The 18,235-nt window shown below is 44.2% G+C and overlaps 1 protein-coding gene across 3 annotated transcripts in view; it reads left to right on the top strand.

Moving 5' to 3' along the window:
* The first annotated feature begins 359 nt into the window (after positions 1-359).
* Positions 360-18,235, top strand: part of SLC25A39 (solute carrier family 25 member 39) — a 36,961-nt gene continuing 19,085 nt past the window's right edge. The window contains exons 1-7 of one of the 3 annotated variants that reach the window (XM_040434689.1): positions 360-481; positions 1,056-1,129; positions 1,340-1,466; positions 1,565-1,624; positions 6,681-6,731; positions 7,324-7,433; positions 11,158-11,225. In XM_040434689.1, the coding sequence (XP_040290623.1) occupies positions 1,361-1,466; positions 1,565-1,624; positions 6,681-6,731; positions 7,324-7,433; positions 11,158-11,225 (395 nt within the window). In that variant the 5' untranslated portion in view covers positions 360-481; positions 1,056-1,129; positions 1,340-1,360. Of the gene's footprint in view, positions 482-1,052; positions 1,130-1,339; positions 1,467-1,564; positions 1,625-6,680; positions 6,732-7,323; positions 7,434-11,157; positions 11,226-18,235 lie in introns of all 3 variants that reach the window. The other 2 variants (XM_040434688.1, XM_040434690.1) reach the window with 2 other exon arrangements.

Raw genomic sequence — 18,235 nt, 5'->3', positions numbered from 1 at the left:
TGGTGCCAACATGGCTGGCACTCTTTTGAGCGAGGACACGTAGCTGTGAGTATGCCTATAGGTTCGCCCTTACTTCAGCAGGTAATGCCACCTGCTAGTGACCTACTTCCCCCTCATTATCTTTATTCCTGGCATACCGAGCTCAGCCTCTGAGTAATAGGTTTTATAACTCCATGTGCAGCAGCCACCGAGAACTGGGTGAAAGGTAACCCCGAAACGCCTTCTCTCTCCCGGTGCATGCTGGGAGCCAAGGCTGACGCGTCCTCCAAGTGGGCGTGGTTTGAGTTTGATTGCCTTGCCCTCCCGCCTACTGCACGCTAGCGTTTATGTGGCTCCGCCCAGCAGGCGTGGTTTAACTTGATTGACATGTTGTTGTGATCAGAAACCGGTTTGGCCCAGCAAAGAGCTGCTGGAGACAGTGCGGGATGTGGCCCCGAAGATGCCGGGTCCTACTAAGACCCCAATGGGGAAGGGGCCGCAGGTGAGACGTCAATATGTGTGGCTGGGTGTGCTGTCACGACAGACGTGTGTGAAGAAGTTTCCGCATAGCTCATGTATGAGCCCTACCTGTCCAGCATCCTGTCCGTATAACGGTGCTTTTCAGCCTGCTGCTGCAGAACTACAAGACCCAGCATGCTCCAATAGCAGCAAGCTGCTGGGGGTTGTAGTTCCACATTAGTCAGGTTGCAGCCTGGCTTTGGATTTTGTATTCTGTTATAATTTTGTGCATATAAAGGGGCAGATCTAAAATACTGTGTGTGTGTGTGTATAGCATCTCTGTAGTCAGGTGTGCATTATATACTGTATGTAATGTGTGTGTGTGTGTGTGTATGTATATATATATATATATATATATATATATATATATATATATAGTATTTAGTATTTGACCTACTTATTTGCTTTTAGTTTTGTCGTGGCAGTGTCTAGTTACTACACTTGTCCCATGTGACACGTGGGCCGAGCACTTAAAATGGCGTGCTAATAGCGGTGCATGGCATGGCTTTATGTAACATGTAACTATTACACTCCTGAATGATCTGTGTCTCCAGCAGTCACTGTGAATATGCTGCTTATCACCCATCACCCAGCAGGGGGAGACTGTGAGCCTTCTTCCATCAGGCACCAGGTAAGTGGCAGTTCAGCTTTATCAGTGCGCTGTAATGGCGCCACGCCTGCCCCAGGGTGTGAACAGATAAGGGGGGAGCAGGCAGTGAGGGCTCTCTGCCTCTTGGAAATGTATTTTTCTTCTGCTGTCTCTCCTATCTTCTTTTTTTTTCTTTTTTTTTTTTTTTTTTCTTTTTTTTCCCTCCCCCCCTCCTTTTTATTTTTCCCCTAGATTCCCCCTGAAGCATAACCCATGGCAGGGATGGCAGTGGAGGACCTCGGCGCCTCCCGGTGTGGGATCACCCCACTGCAACAAATAATAGCCTCAGGAACCGGTGCTCTTCTCACCTCACTCTTTGGTATGGTCCAGTGGTGATGTAGTAGTGGTGGTGGGGAGTGGAAGTGACTTGTGTTTGCCCGTATGTCACCTGCTTTTCCCCCTCCTGGTTATCCGCAGTGACTCCTCTAGACGTTGTGAAGATCCGACTGCAGTCACAAAAGAAACCATTCTCCAAAGGTAGTGCTCCCCTTTATGCTGATCTTCCTACTAACCCACCATGGATGATGGTTCTCCACCCGTACTACATGTGCTTCAAACCCTCAATACGCTTTTTTGGCAGCGCCCCTTACTTTTGCATTTATCCACGGGAGCAACTTTCAGTGCAGGGACTGGAGAGTGATAAGTAGCAGTACTTACCCTAGTTTAGTACCTACCCTCTTGTTTTATATTAGGCATGCTCTGTGTGATCTAGTTTCAGGTTTTATGTATATAAGAATAATGGTAGAAGGCAAGGTTTTTCAGTGTTCTAACTTTTTTTTTTTTTTTATGTATCAATTCCTCACTTTTGTCAAAATCTTAGCTTGCTGTCAGTGAATGAAAACATGTTTTGAACCAGGGTTGAAAACCCATCCTGATCCTGTCCAACTGCTACACATGCGTGACTCGATACGGGGAAGATTCAGGTACCCCGTACTGAGCTGTGCATGTGGGACATGGTCAGGACAACATTTCTACCTCCAGATGTGAACAAAAATCATTCTGTTCTGTGACAACAATCAGAGATCTGTAACTTTTCTTTTTGCAAGGAATAAGCTTTATGTAGCTAAGGGCTCTTTCACACCTGCGTTATTGTCTTCCGGCATAGAGTTCCGTCGTCGGGGCTCTATGCCGGAAGAATCCTGATCAGGATTATCCTAATGCATTCTGAATGGAGAGTAATCCGTTCAGGATGCATCAGGATGTCTTCAGTTCCGGTACGGAACGTTTGTTGGCCGGAGAAAATACCGCAGCATGCTGCGCTTTTTGCTCCGGCCAAAAATCCGGAACACTTGCCGCAAGGCCGGATCCGGAATTAATGCCCATTGGAAGGCATTGATCCGGATCCGGCCTTAAGCTAAACGTCGTTTCGGCGCATTGCCGGAGCCGACATTTAGCTTTTTCAGAGTGGTTACCATGGCTGCCGGGACGCTAAAGTCCTGACAGCCATGGTAAGTGTAGTGGGGAGCGGGGGAGCAGTGTACTTACCGTCCGTGCGGCTCCCCGGGCGCTCCAGAGTGACGTCAGGGCGCCCCAAGCGCATGGATCACGTGATCGCATGGATCACGTCATCCATGCGCATGGGGCGCTCTGACGTCATTCTGGAGCGCCCCGGGAGCCGCACGGACTGTAAGTATACCGCTCCCCCGCTCCCCGCTCCTACTATGGCAGCCAGGACTTTAATAGCGTCCTGGGTGCCATAGTAACACTGAACGCATTTGGAAGACGGTTCCGTCTTCAAATGCTTTCAGTACACTTGCGTTTTTCCGGATCCGGAGTGTAATTCCGGCAAGTGGAGTACACGCCGGATCCGGACAACGCAAGTGTGAAAGAGGCCTAAAATAGAATTGAATGATTAGACAATCTGCGTACAAGTGGGTCTTTGAGGTCTCAGCTTGGGGTCCTCATTGTTAAAGGGTTTCTATCACTTGGTATGACATAATTAGCTGTCAGACACTAGCGATCTGCTAGTGTCTGCTCTGGCCAGCCATCCTACTATAATCACTTGTGGGGCAGCGGTTTTGCTAAAAAACTAACTTTTATAAATATGCTAATGAGCCTCTAGGTGCTATGTGGGCGTCATTAGCACCTAGAGGCTCCGTCTACCTTCATACACAGCCGCCGCCCAGCGCGTCCCTCCAGCCCGCCCATGTCCTCCTCCGTGTGACGCAGCGGCCGAATTCTCGCGCATGCGCCGTGCGCGGCTGTATTCGGCGCATTTGAGATGTCTGAGCTCGGAGCGGTCAGACATTCAATGCGCATGCGCGGATGTATTCGGCGCATGCGCATTGAATGTCTGATCGCTCCGAGCTCACATTTCAAATGCGCCGAATACAGCCGCGCACGGCGCATGCGCGAGAATTCGGCCGCTGCGTCACACGGAGGAGGACATGGGCGGGCTGGAGGGACGCGCTGGGCGGCGGCTGTGTATGAAGGTAGACGGAGCCTCTAGGTGCTAATGACGCCCACATAGCACCTAGAGGCTCATTAGCATATTTATAAAAGTTAGTTTTTTAGCAAAACCGCTGCCCCACAAGTGATTATAGTAGGATGGTTGGCCAGAGCAGACACTAGCAGATCGCTAGTGTCTGACAGCTAATTATGTCATATGAAGTGATAGAAACCCTTTAATGTGTGCATTCTCTGTACTATAGCTACTTAACCACCTCAGCTCCCCTAGCTTAAACCCCCTTAATGACCAGGCCACTTTTTACACTTCTGACCTACACTACTTTCACGGTTTATTGCTCGGTCATACAACTTACCACCCAAATGAATTTTACCTCCTTTTCTTCTCACTAATAGAGCTTTCATTTGGTGGTATTTCATTGCTGCTGACATTTTAACTTTTTTTTGTTATTAATCAAAATTTAACGAAATTTTTGCAAAAAAAATGACATTTTTCACTTTCAGTTGTAAATATTTTTTTTTAAAACGACATCTATATATAAATTTTTCTCTAAATTTATTGTTCTACATGTCTTTGATAAAAAAAAAAAAATGCAATAAGTGTATATTTATTGGTTTGGGTAAAAGTTATAGCGTTTACAAACTATGGTGCAAAAAAATTAATTTACGCACTTAGATTTTCTGAGCACCTGTCATGATTCCTGAGGTTCTACAATGCCCAGACAGTAGAAACACCCCACAAATGACCCCATTTTGGAAAGTAGACACCCTAAGGTATTTGCTGATGGGCATAGTGAGTTCATGGAAGTTTTTTTATTTTTTGTCACAAGTTAGCGGAAATGGAATTTAATTTTTTATTTTTTTCTTACAAAGTCTCATATTCCACTAACTTGTGACAAAAAATAAAATTTTACATGAACTCACCATACCCCTCACGGAATACCTTGGGGTGTCTTCTTTCTAAAATGGGGTCACTTGTGGGGTATTTATACTGCCCTTGCATTTTAGGGGCCCTAAAGCGTGAGAAGTAGTTTGGAATCCAAATGCGTAAAAATGCCCTGTGAAATCCTAAAAGTACTCATTGGAATTTGGGCCCCTTTGCGCATCTTGGCTGCAAAAAAGTGTCACACATGTGGTATCGCCGTACTCAGAAGAAGTTGGGCAATGCGTTTTGGGGTGTAATTTTACATATACCCATACTGTGTGTGAGAAATATCTCTGTAAATGACAACTTTTTACTTTTTTCTTTTTTTTTTTTTTTTTTTTTTAAATTTTTATACAAGGTTGTCAATTTACAGAGATATTCCTCTCACCCAGTATGGGTATATATAAAAATACACCCCAATACACATTTTCCTACTTCTCCTGAGTACGGCGATACCACATGTGTGACACCTTTTTGCAGACAAGATGCGCAAAGGAGCCGAAAGTCCAACGAGTACCTTTAGGATTTCACAGGGCATTTTTACGCATTTGGATTCCGTGAGGGGTATAGTGAGTTCATGTAAGATTTTATTTTTTGTCACAAGTTAGTGGAATATGAGACTTTGTTCGTTTTTTTTCTCACAATTTCTGCTAACTTGTGACAAAAAAAAAATCTTCTATGAACTCGCCATGCCCCTCAAAAGTGATCTTTATAGCGCCGCAGCGATTTTACAGTGTTTTTGCAGTGATCAGAAAAAAAAAAAAATTCGGTCACTGCGGTGGGGCGGACTGAACGCAAGTGTGCGCACAAGATCAGGCCTGATCGGGCAAACACTGCGTTTTTTGTAGAGCCTATAGAACATGTCCTATTCTTGTCCGCAATTGCGGACAAGAAAAGGCATTTTCTATATAGTTCTGGCAATGTGCGAATCTGCAAAATGCGGAAAGCACATTGCCGGAGTCTGTGTTTTGCGGATCCGCAAAACACATACGGACGTCTGAATGGAGCCTTACAGGGGGGTGATCAGTGAGTCTATATGGGGTGATCAGGGGTTAATAAGTGACGGGGGGGGGGGTGTAGTGTAGTGTGGTGATTGGTGCTGCCTGTGTCCTCTGTCGGCCTCATAGAAATTAATGGGAGCGGGGGCCGCGCATGCGTGGTTCACTCCCATTCACTTCTATGGGGAGCCGGCTTGGTGGTGGCCGGACCGGAGTCCTCCAGCCACCACCTTGCGTGCTCCGTTCTCAATGCTGGGACCCGCACCTATAAGACAGTGGGGGCATATCCTAGCGATATGCCCCCATTGTCCATGATGAGACAACCCCTTTAAAAGGGTTGTCCACTATTTACTATAGATTTAATATATCTTGAGGCTAGGTCATCAGTAGTAAAGAGCAGAAAACCCATTTAAAGGGATATTCCAGTTGTGACAAGTTGTCCTCTATCTTTGGCACTGTACTCGGTTGTCTCTGGAACTCCAATAGACATAAATGTAGTGGTAGTGCGTGTGTGCTCAACCTGTCACTTTGTAGATTTCGGCGAAGACCCAAGGGGTCCATGGTGGAGTAGGTCTTAGTTCTTGTGATTGGTGTAGGTCCCAGTGGTAGGACCCACCTATCTAATAGTTATCCCCTGTTCTGTGGATAATTGATAACTTATCACAATCGGAATACCCCTTTTAAAGAGCAGGTACTGGACTTTAAAAGCATGGATGCTTTCTTCTAAAAACAGCGCCACCCATCTCGTTGGATTTGGTATTGCAGCTTGACTTCACTGAAAGAAATGGGCTGCAATACCAGGCACAAACTGTGGACAGGTATGGCGCTGTATTTGGGAGAAAGCAGCCATGTTATCATAATTCTGTACAATCCCTTAAAGGAACGCTCCGGGTAAAACAGTGGCATGTTTTGCCTGTCCTATGTCTTTTAATAGCACAAGTCTTGCATTAACTCTTGACGTTCTCTAATTCCTGGCCGCATGTCATCCCTTCACTACTAATCTGCAGCCGCCCCGCTAGTAACGGCCGTATAGCACACATTTCTATGTTATATTAACCCCTTGCGCTTCCTGCAGTCGCAGCTAATTACCGCACCCCCTGTCAGCACGATGTACCTACCTGTATGTACTGTATTTGTAGCCACACAATACAAATGGCATACACCATTTTGTTCTGGTTCCTCATTTATTCCTCTTGTGTTGCAGTAATGTCTGTAAAGTCTCTTCCCCGGGCACCCCCCTTGCGCCACCCCACATGTGAGTACATCCTTGACCCCGAAGCTCCGGGTAATGTGTACATTTTAGTGTTTTCTCAGTTGCTCTTTGAAGTTGTGTTCTGCATGTCATTGGCCTCCGTGTACTCTACAGACGGCGGTATTGTGGGGGTAGGCGTTTAGCTGTGCCTGTGGATTTGGGATGAGGACATAATATCCCATCCATATGGTTTTGATTTGTTATAACTGCACCCCTCCCCCTTCCACCTGAATCAGCCATATTTATTAATGGTGGAGGGCCCCTAAGTAGTCAGAGCGTGGTGCGGTGACCCTGTTCCTCCCCTGCCCTGTAAACTAAAACTGCTTACAAGCTCCAGCCCATTTACTAACATACAGCAGATTAGTGACCCTTGTCTAAAAGAGAAACTGTTTGTTGCCCATAGCAACCAATCACAGCACAGCTTTCTTTTTTAACAAACAGGCTAACAAATGAAAGCTTCTCGGTAATTGGTTGCAACGGGAAGGAGCCAGTTTTACTCTGAGGCAGTTTCATAGCCCTCACCCTCACTATATACCGCGCTTAATTCTGCTCCCATCTCGCCCTCTTACCCGTCTTTTCTTTATAACCCACCCAGGGCGCTGTTTCCTGTACTGTAATGGTCTCATGGATCATCTCTTTGTGTGTCAGCATGCTACAGCGTGTAGTACCTGGTATAGAACACCCAACCACTTCCACGGCACACTGGTAAGTATGGTTATATATAATGGGGTATGGCTATTCTGTTGTGGTATGAATAGCAGGGATAGTAGATTAGACTAATGCTGTGCTGATCACACAGAAGCCAGTGGGCTCCCCGTAGATCAGGCAGAGATGTCCCTGCCTTCTCCATCGCTGTAAACACTATGCTCAACAAGGGAGCGCCAGTCCTGCTTCAGTGTCCCGAGTGACTGCATGTGCTGCTGGTTCCTAGCAGACCCAGAATATCTTTTCGATGCACTGGGGCTAATATGTAAATAAGTGGAACGTTATATTGTCCCCCAAAGGTCTTGTATGATCTTATGGGGGGCACAAAGTGACAAAAACAATAATAACGAATAAAAAAAAGTGATGCTTCTAGCCCTGCCCTGTCCACCATAAACTACCAGTATGTATTCCCTATAGCTAAATGACCATAACCGAGAGGGAACACAATATTAATCACTTTACATCGGGGCCATTTTTTGCAAATCTGACGTGTCACTTTATGTGGCAAAAACTTTAAAACGAACTTACTTATCCAGGCCATTCTGAGATTTTCTCATCACATATTGTACTTCATGACACTGGTAAAATGGAGTAAAAAAAAAAATGTCATTTTAAATTATATAAAAAAAATACAAAATTTACCAAAAATTTAGAAAAATTAGCAAATTAACATTTTTCCTATTTTTATAATAGATAGTAATAGCTCCAAAAATAGTTATTACTTTACATTCCACATATGTCTACTTCATGTTTTGGATAATTTTTTGTATGTAATTTTATTTTTTGGGGATGTTACAAGGCTTAGAAGTTTAGAAGCAAATCTTGAAATGTTTCAGAAAATTTCCAAAACCCACTTTTTAAGAACCAGTTCAGGTCTGAAGTCACTTTGTGAGGCTTACATAATGGAAACCACCCAAAAATTACCACATTTTTAGAAAATACACCCCTCAAGGTATTCAAAACTGATTTTTACAAATGTTGTTAACCCACAAGAATTAATAGAAAATGGAGATATAATTTCACTTTTTTGGCAGATTTTCCATTTTAATCTTTTTTTTTTTTTTTTTTTTTTTTTTTTTTTTTTTTCCCCGCTAACAAAGCAAGGGTTAACAGCCAAACAAAGCACAATATTTATTGCCCTGATTCTGTAGTTTACAGAAACACCCCATATGTGGTTGTAAACTGCTGTATGGCCACACGGCAGGGCGCAGAAGGAAAGGAACGCTATATGGTTTTTGGAAGGCAGATTTTGCTGGACTTATTTTTTTTTTTTTTTACACACCATGTCCCATTTGAAGCCACCCTGATGCACCCCTAGAGTAGAAACTCCAAAAAAGTGACCCCATTTTGGAAACTACAGGATAAGGTGGCAGTTTTGTCGGTACTATTTTAGGGTACATATGACTTTTGGTTGCTCTATATTACACTTTTTGTGAGGCAAGGTAACAAAAAATAGCTGTTTTGGCACCGATTTTTATTTACAATGTTCATCTGACAGGTTAGATTATGTGATATTTTTATACAGCAGGTTCTTACGGGCGCGGCGATGCCTAATATCTGTACTTTTTATTTAAGTTTTACACAATAATATCATTTTTAAAACAAAAAAAATCATTTTAGTGTCTCCATAGTCTGAGAGCCATTTCTTTCTTCTCGATTTGTCTTAGGTAGGGTCTCATTTTTTTTTTTGCAGGATAAGTTGATACTATTTTGGGGGGCATATTCCTTTTTAATTGCTTGGTGTTGCACTTTTAGTGATGTAAAGTGACCATTTTTTAGCATAATTTTATTTTTTTGACGGTGTTCACCTGAGGGGTTAGGTTATGTGATATTTTTATAGACCGGTCGTTACAGATGTGGCAATACCTAATATGTATACTTTTATTAATTGAAGTTTTACATAACATCGTTTTTTTAAACAAAACAAAATCATGTTTTAGTCTGAGTCATAGTTTTTTTTTATTCTTTGGGCAATTGTCTTAGGTAGGGTATAATTTTTTGCGGGATGAGCTGACGGTATGATTGGCACTATTTTGGGGTGCACATGACTTTTTGATCGCTTGCCTTTACACTTTTTGTGATGTAAGGTGACAAAAAATGGCTTTTTTTTAGCACTGTTTCAATATTTTATTTATTTTTTATTTTTACGGCATTCATCCGAGGGGTTGGGTAATCTGATATTTTTATAGAGCTGGTTGTTACGGACGTGGCGATACCTAATATGTCTACTTTTTTTATTTATATCACTCTAACAGAATAATAGCATTTTTGAAACAAAAAAATGTTTTAATGTCTCCATGTTCTGAGAGCTATATTTTTTTTTGAGCGATTTTCTTATGTAGGGGCTCATTTTTGGCGGAACGAGGTGACAGTTTTATTGGTACCATTTTGTGGGACATACGCCTTTTTGATCACTTGATGTTGCACTTTTTGCCGGGGTGGTGCTGCGGCGTTGTGGTCGCCATGCAGTGCGGCGCCAAATTTAGAATAGGGTCCCATTTGAAGAAGCAACCTTGTTGCGGTGAGTGAGCCTATGCTTTTTGATCAAATTGTATACTAATGCCTCATGTACAGCATGCAGCATAGGGGTAGGTATACGATAAATTGCGCTGAGAAGCAATGTTAATTATGCTGAGAAGCCGTTATTAGATAAAAGCATAGTATTGAGGATGTGCGATCCAGTTCTTTTTCTTATATTTTATAATACAGCACTGTACAGCCTCAGTGCAGGGCTGATCGAGGTCTGTGGAAGACCCGACAGCTCCTGCACTCTCCCAGCCTCGGCGGTCACTTGACCACCGGGACAGGAAGCTGACAGCGGGCAACCCGATCTGCAGCTGCACGATTAGCATGCAGCTGCGATCTCTGAATGTTCTAATAGCCATAACTTAAAAAAAAAAATATTATAATCCGTTCATATAGCCATAAGAGGGCTTATTTTTTGCAGGATTATTTTTTAATTTACTATGTCGGTTATTGGAAAACTGGGGAAAAAATTCTTTGTGGGGTTAAATTGAAAAAACCCACAATTCCACCAAGGTTTTTGGGATTTTGACATTACTGTGTTCACTGTACGGTAAAAATGACATGACGTTCTTATTCTGCGGCACCACACTTATGGAGGGATTTGTTTTACTACTTTGAAAAAAAATAAATAAAAACCTTCGAAAAAAAATCTTAAATTTCTTTGTAGTGCCAATTTCTGGCAGCTATAACTTTTTTTTTTTATATTTCCATCCACAGAGCTCATTATAATTTTTTTATTTTTATTTTTTTGTGGGTGAAAGGTGACAAAAAAAATGTTGAATCGTGCCCCCCCCCCTTCCCGTTACGGCGTTCACCGCACCAGCTGCGTATACCACAGCAGCCCGCTCCATACATTACCTCAACCACCGTGATCAGGAAGGGGGGTAAATGGCCCAGTCTTGATAAGGATAGGGGATGACTAGCTGATATGCATTTCTTTCTCAGACCAAAGGTTCAGGTCCTCGAGTGCACCACTCAAATGTTAATGTTGAGTACTGATTACAGCTTAAACTGGTTCTCGGCCCTTTTCTTACTCATTATCTACCCAGCGATCAGCTAGTTGTCCCCTATCCAGTGGATAGGGGATAACTTTTAAACTTGGCACAACCCCTTTAATGTGACTCAAGTGCCCTCATACACCTTAGACTTGGCTCTGGTGTATACATATTAATGATGGTTATTCTCTTCTCTCTTCCAGGATGCTTTTGTGAAGATATCGCGTCATGAGGGTTTAACATCACTATGGAGTGGTCTTCCGCCAACATTGTAAGTACAAGGTACTAAAGGAACACTCTCTAGGCCAGGGATGAGCAACCTTCGGCACTACAGCTGTTGTGAAACTAAAATTCCTAGCATGCTCCTTTATTTCTGAGAAGAGCAGAGGAAGTATGCATGCTGGGAGTTGTAGTTTCACAATAGCTGGAGTTCCGGAGGTTTCCTCTCCCTGCTCTAGGCCATCGTGTTATGCCTAGTGCAGGGCCGGAGGAGTTAGTAGTGCCCTGTGTAAATACTTTCCTCCTTAGACCCAGCACTAGACTTAACAGTGTATGTATAAATTTTGACAGCCATGTTTCTTTAAAAAAAAAAAAGCACCCCAGCAAACATTTTGAACCCTTTCTTTATGGGTAACTGTCACGTGATCCCAGTCTGACCACCAGTCCAGAGCTTCCTCTCGTGTAGACAGGAGGTCAGTCTCTTCTGAGTAGCTGACCTCCTGAAAACTGCTCCCCTGAGTCACATTGTCTGTCTGTGTGCAGAATCTCCAGTGTATCTTATGAAGTGCAGCATCGCACTCCCTTTTGCTTTCAAAGGGCATCTATCAGCAGATTTGTACCTATGAACCTGGTTGACCTGTTCCATGTGCACTTGGCACCTGAAGGCATCTGTGTTGGTCCCATATTCATATGTGCCTGCATTGCTGAGAAAAATTATGTTTTAATATATGCAAATGAGCCTCTAGGACCAAGGTGGTCATTGCCCTTACACTTAGAGGATCTGCTCTCTCTGCAACTGCTATGCCCTCTCCACTCTTATTGACAGGACCAGGCAGTGAAAACCTCAAAACTGCTGGCCCTGTCAATGAAAAGACATGGCAGTTGCAGAGAAAGCAGAACCTCTAGGTGTAACGGCAACCAGAGACATGATGGGAAATTAGAGGAACCCTTTCAAAGAGGTGGCAGACAAACCCGTAAGGGGGAGTTCACATCAGCGTTCACAATTCCGTTATTGCTTTCTGTTATAACTGAATTGTAAGACGGAATTCAAAACGGAGACCTTTAGAGGCATTCCGTTTTGATTTGTCATAATAGAGGTCTAATGGCAAGCATAATGGATCTGTCTGGTTTCCGTTATCCAGGACGGAAAAGAAAGTCCTATCGACAGGAAGGCAATAACGGAATAGCTAACGCTAATGTGAACTCCCCCCCCCCCTACTTTTATCTAAAACGGCATGCACAAGATCGTCCCTGTTATTCTTTCATAGCTTAGGCTGCATCATATATGCTTTTTTCTTTTTGCTAGAGTGCTTCTTTTTAAAGGGGTATTCCCATCTCAGTCAATGGGGGTATATTGCCACCTCTGGGACTCACACCTATGTTGTAAACGCAGCCGAAAGCGATGCTGGCAAAGTGGTGGCCGAAAATAGCTGAGTGGCGCGCTCGGCTATTTTTGGAATCCCAATAGTAATGAATGGGAGCACAACCTGCTTTTGTGGCCACCGCTCCCATTCATTTCTATGGGGTCAATGGAAATAGACTATTTTCGGTGGCCCCATAGAAATGAATGGAGGGCAGCCGCACATGCACGGTGCACCTTCCTTTACTTTGCCGGCTGCGTTAACAAGATAGGTGCAGGTCCCCCATCTGGGACCTGCACCTTTTAGAAAATGGGGGCATATCCTAGCGACATAACCCATATTGTCCGAGATGGAGAAAACCCCTTAAAGTCATAAATGGTCTTTAACCCCTTAACGCCCTGGGCAGGGTCTTTAAAGATGGCTCCAGCTTCTGAGCACTGCGGGCGCCATAGCTGCTGGTGGCCGCCTGCTTCCTATAGCAGACACCCGCGACTCATGTCCGCAACCGGCAGTAATGCTGATCGCGGACATTTAACCCATCAAATGCCGTGGTCAATCCTGACTACGGCATCCTATGCGCGTGAAACACCGGAAGCGCGCGCTTCCGGTGGCGATCGGAGGAGCCGGAGCATGTGTGCAGCAGCCCCTGTCTTTGTGACAGGAGGCTGCTGCATAGTATTTCCTATGGAGCCCTTGCCTGTAATAGGGCTCCATAGGAAATTAGTAAAATCATCATAGATTCCAATGCAAGTGCATTGGAGTCTATGATAATAGCAATCAGATGAATGCTAAACTATAAAGTGTAAAAAAAAAAAAAAATCTTATCACATCCTTTTCCCCAAAATAAAAATAAGAACAAAATTTTTTTTTAAAAATACACATCATGAGTGTCGCGATGTGCGAAAACGCCCATAGTATAAAAAAAAAATAATTATATATATATTCCCCATACGGCAAACATGCGTCCAAATGGCCGATTTGCAGTTTTTGGTCACTTCATGTTCTACAAAAAAATTTAATAGGTGATCAAAAAGTCATACACACCCCAGAATGGTATCAATTAGGGCTGAAACGATTACTCGATTAAATCGAGTAATTCGACACAAAAAAATCCTCGATGCAAATTTTTTGCATCGAAGATTCGTTTGTGTCATGTGACCACGGATCGGGAGTGAAGCGCTTGCTATTACTCCCGCTCCGTGGTCTCCTGCGGCGCTTGGAATACTTACCTTTCCAGCAGGCGGCCTCCAGACACTCCACAGTACGTCCATGGTCCCGCGCTGCTCTGACCTCCTGACGTACGCACGCCGTGACCCGACGCACTGTGTGACGTCAGGAGCAGAGCAGCGCAGAACGATGGAGTGTCGGCAGCGCCCCTGCTGGAAAGGTAGGTGGATGAAACAGAGGGGGTGGGGGCGCAACTAAGGCCAGGCGCCTGGAGTGCACAGCGTCATAGAAACCAGTGACGCTGTGCACTACGGGTGTCAGGAGGAGCATGGCAACAGAGCTGATGGCACAATGGGGGCAGAGCTGATGGCACAATGGGGGCAGAGCTGATGGCACAATGGGGGCAGAGCTGATGGCACAATGGGGGCAGAGCTGATGGCACAATGGGGGCAGAGCTGATGGCACAATGGGGGCAGAGCTAATGGGGCAGAGCTGCTGCTGGCACAAGGGGGCAGAGCTGCTGCTGGCACAAGGGGGCAGAGCTGCTGCTGGCACAAGGGGGCAGAGCTGCTGCTGGCACAAGGGGGCAGAGCTGCTGCTGGCACAAGGGGGCAGAGCTGCTGCTGGCACAAGGGGGCAGAGCTGATGGCACTGGGGGGAACTGATGCACTTGGGCTGATCGCACAGTGGGGAACAAAGGGTGTTGGGGGCTAATGGCAGGGCGTCTGAGTTTTTATAAAGGAAAACAGTATTATTTTTTTTCTTATTAGATTACTCTATTAATCGTAAAAAATAATCGATAGAATACTCGATTACTAAAATAATCGTTTACTGCAGCCCTAGTATCAATGAAAAGTTCAGATCACCCCGCAAACAATGAGCACCCATACAGCTCCGTACACATTTTTTTTTACCACTATCAAAACGCAAGAGAAACTATACATATAAGGTATCGCCAGATTCGTACTGACCTGTAGAATAAAAGTAACCGGTCAGTTTTATTGTACATCGAACGTCGTAAATAAAAAAATAAAAAACTTAAAGCTTTTTTTTGCAATTTCACCCCATTTGGAATTTTTTTCCCGCTTCCCACTACATCATATGCAATATTAAATGCTGGCGTTGGAAAGTACATCTTGTCCCGCAGCTTCCTGACATCTCTTGCAGAAAGTCAAAGGAAATCCGGCAGCACAGGACACAATGAAACAAAAATAATGGCACAAGCCCAGTTGGGATCTGCGTGGATCCCTATGTCTCTGGAGTAGATGGGAGCCGATTGGGACAATCTCTTCTAGTTAGTCTTTGTTTTCCCCAGTACATCTATCAGTCAGTCCCCATAAACATTTGATTTATCAGCAGGTCCTTGTAACGGAATTAATATACAAATATATGTGCAAACTTTTGCAAATTGTAGATATGACCCAGAGTAACCAAACATAATTCCTCACATGAGTTGAAAACATTGTATTTATTGCAGAGGTCAAGATGTTATCTCCTATAGTTTTTTTTTTTTTTCCATTGGTTTCTCTTCCAGTATTGATCGATGATGTTAACCAGCAACTATTGGTTGCATTTGTGACATAAATCGTATATCAGTGGTATTGGTGAAGATAAGTAACTTTGTACTATACACTATATGGTCAATAGTGCTAGGACATCTACACTTAATGTCTACAGGAGCTTCTATGACATCCCATTCTAAATCCATAGGCATTAATATGGAGTTGGGTCCCTCTCTTTGCAGTTGAAACTCTTCTGGAAAGGCCATCTACAAGATTGTGGAGTGTCTGTGGGAATTTTGGACTATTCAACCAGAAGAGCATTTGTGGGGTCAGACACTGATGTAGGATGAGAGGGCCTGGCTGACAGTCTCCATTCTAGTTAATCCCAAAAGTGTTTGATGGGGTTGAGGGTCAAGTTCTTCCACACCAAACTCGCCTTCCCCAAACTGTTCCCACAAAGTTGGAGCATACAATTGTCCTGAATGTCTTGGTTTGCTGAAGCATTAAGATTTCCCTTCAAAGGAGCCCTGAAAAACAACCCCATAGCACTATGCCTTACAGTTGGCACAATGCAGTCAGGCGGGTAATGTTCTCCTGGCATTTGCCAAACCGAGACTCATTCCTCAAACTATCAGACAGAGAAGCGTGATTCATGACTCCACAGAACATGTTTCCACTTCTTCAGAGGCTAGTGGCGCGTGCTTTACACCAGAGTTCCCCAACTCCAGTCCTCAGGGCCCACCTACCAGTCAGAATTTGAGAATATCCCACAGAATGAACACCTGTGGTAAGTCCTAATGCATTGACACTAATTATATCACCTGCTCATTACTAAGGAAACCCTCAATACATGACCGGTAGGTGGGCCCTGAGCTGGAGTTGAGGAACACTGCTTTACACCACTCCATCTGACACTTGGCATTGTGCTTGGTGATGTAAGGTTTGCATGCATCTGCTCAGCCATGGAAACTCATGTCATGAAGCTCGCAGCACAGTTTTTGTGCAGATGTTAATGCCAGAAGAGATTTAGACTGCAGTTACTGAGTCAGCAAAGCGTTGGCGACTTTTATACACTCTGCTCCTCAACACCCCGCTGTTTGACTTTACGTGGTCTGACACTTCATGGTTGAGTTCCTTTGGTTCCTAAATGCTTGAACTTTGCAGTAATACCTCTAGACGGGAAGAAATTTCATGAGCAGAACCTGTGGTATTACACTTAAAAATTCAGTGAGCTCGTACAACAAGCCATTCTTTCACAAATTTCTAAAAAGGCAAAATGCATGATTTTATACACCTGTGTCTGAATGAAACACCTGAATTTAATGATTAAGAGGTGTGTCCCAATACTTTTCTCCATGTGGTGCTTCTTATTGTAGAAAAAGGTTTCATTCTCCACTTATCAGACCCCTTCCTGCTCTGTTCACTCACTCTGAATTCACTTATAAAATCCACACAAATGAGTATGTACACCGAACAGTCAGGTTAGAGCTGCTGCCCATAGTTTATGGAGAGGGATGAGGGAGATGTGAAACGGGTAAACTGCAATGCTGCTATAGGGAGTTTTCTGTCTCACACCAGTGCTGGATGCACAGTGACATTGCTCAGTTCTGCTGTGTAACTATCTCTGTGTTGATGCTGCTTCTGTGTGTGTGTGTTTGCTACAGAGACATGGGATCAGGAGCTCTTCTTCTCTGTGTCTGTTGTGTATCAGAGCAGCTAGTCTCCACACACACATGAGCAGAATTTAGGGAAAAATGACAATTAAAAGGTTTTTCTAGAATTTTACTACTGATGACTTACAGCACCATACATTTGATAGTGGGTGTGCTTGGTATCACAGCTCAACTCCATTCACTTGAATGGGGCTGAGCTGCTCCTAGGCCACATGAATGATAAACGTGTCGTGACTTGACCTAGGAAAAGCAGAGAGAATGCCCTGGCGCTACTACCAGCACCGCTGCCTTCTAGAACAGCCAATCGGCGGGGGTCCTGGGTGTCAGACCCGACCGATCAGATACTGATATATATCCGGAGGATAGGTCATCAGTATAAAATCTTGGAAAACCCCTTTAAGCTGGCCATATACTGGATTAATATGTTCCGGTTTTGGTGGGACCAGATTTTGCCACCTCTGTGGCTGCAAAGTTCAAAAACGAAGAATAGGTCATTAATATCAAATCGGTGGGGGTCCGACACCCGGCACCCCTGCTGATCAGCTGTATGAAAAGACACGTGCATGCTGTCTCCTGTCTCTCTTCCTGCTCACTGTTGCTAAGAAAGACAGGAGGCGGCACAAGCTCATGACGCGTGCCTTCTCTTCATACAGCTGATCGGCGGAGGTGCCGAGTGCGATCTTATATTAATGACCTATCCTGATTGGTCATCAATATTAAAAGCCGGGAAAATCCGTTTGACACTGGCAGCACTGATAGTGTCAAACTGTGCAGGGACACACCCCCAACTTGTAACACCCATCTGGACATTCACTGCAAACTGCTAGCAATTCATTCATAACTTCTACCAGGAATAGTAAATGACACATGGGGCATGCAAGTGGTTTCTAAAACGGACATGTCAGCAGAGGTTACAGGTCCTCTTTTTAAATGAGTTGTCCTGTTTCAAGAGGAAACCTAACCACTCAGTGGATCGACCGGTAATAAAGAATAGATGATTACTTACCTAACAGATCCCATGGCGGGCTCTGTTTTCCCGACCAGCAGCGGTGATGTCATAACCATACATGACATCTGCAGCCAATCACTGGCCTCAGTGCTGTACTGAAGAGGCCAGTGATTGGCTGCAGTGGTCACATGTTGCCTATGTGACATAACCGGAGCAGCGGCACAGTATTAGTCAGTTAAGTAATCATCTATTCTTTATTACAGGTCAATTCCCCCGAGTTGTTTTAACTTGAAACCGGATTACCTCTTTAACCACCTCAGCCCCCAGTGCTTAAACGCTTTTTACACTTCTGCACTACACTACTTTCACCGTTTATTGCTCGGTCATGCAACTTACCACCCAAATGAATT

This window comes from Bufo bufo, chromosome 6 (assembly GCF_905171765.1).
Source record: "Bufo bufo chromosome 6, aBufBuf1.1, whole genome shotgun sequence".
Lineage (NCBI taxonomy): Eukaryota > Metazoa > Chordata > Amphibia > Anura > Bufonidae > Bufo > Bufo bufo.
Note: the sequence above shows the minus strand (reverse complement) of the source record. Positions and strands in the feature narration are given on the sequence as shown.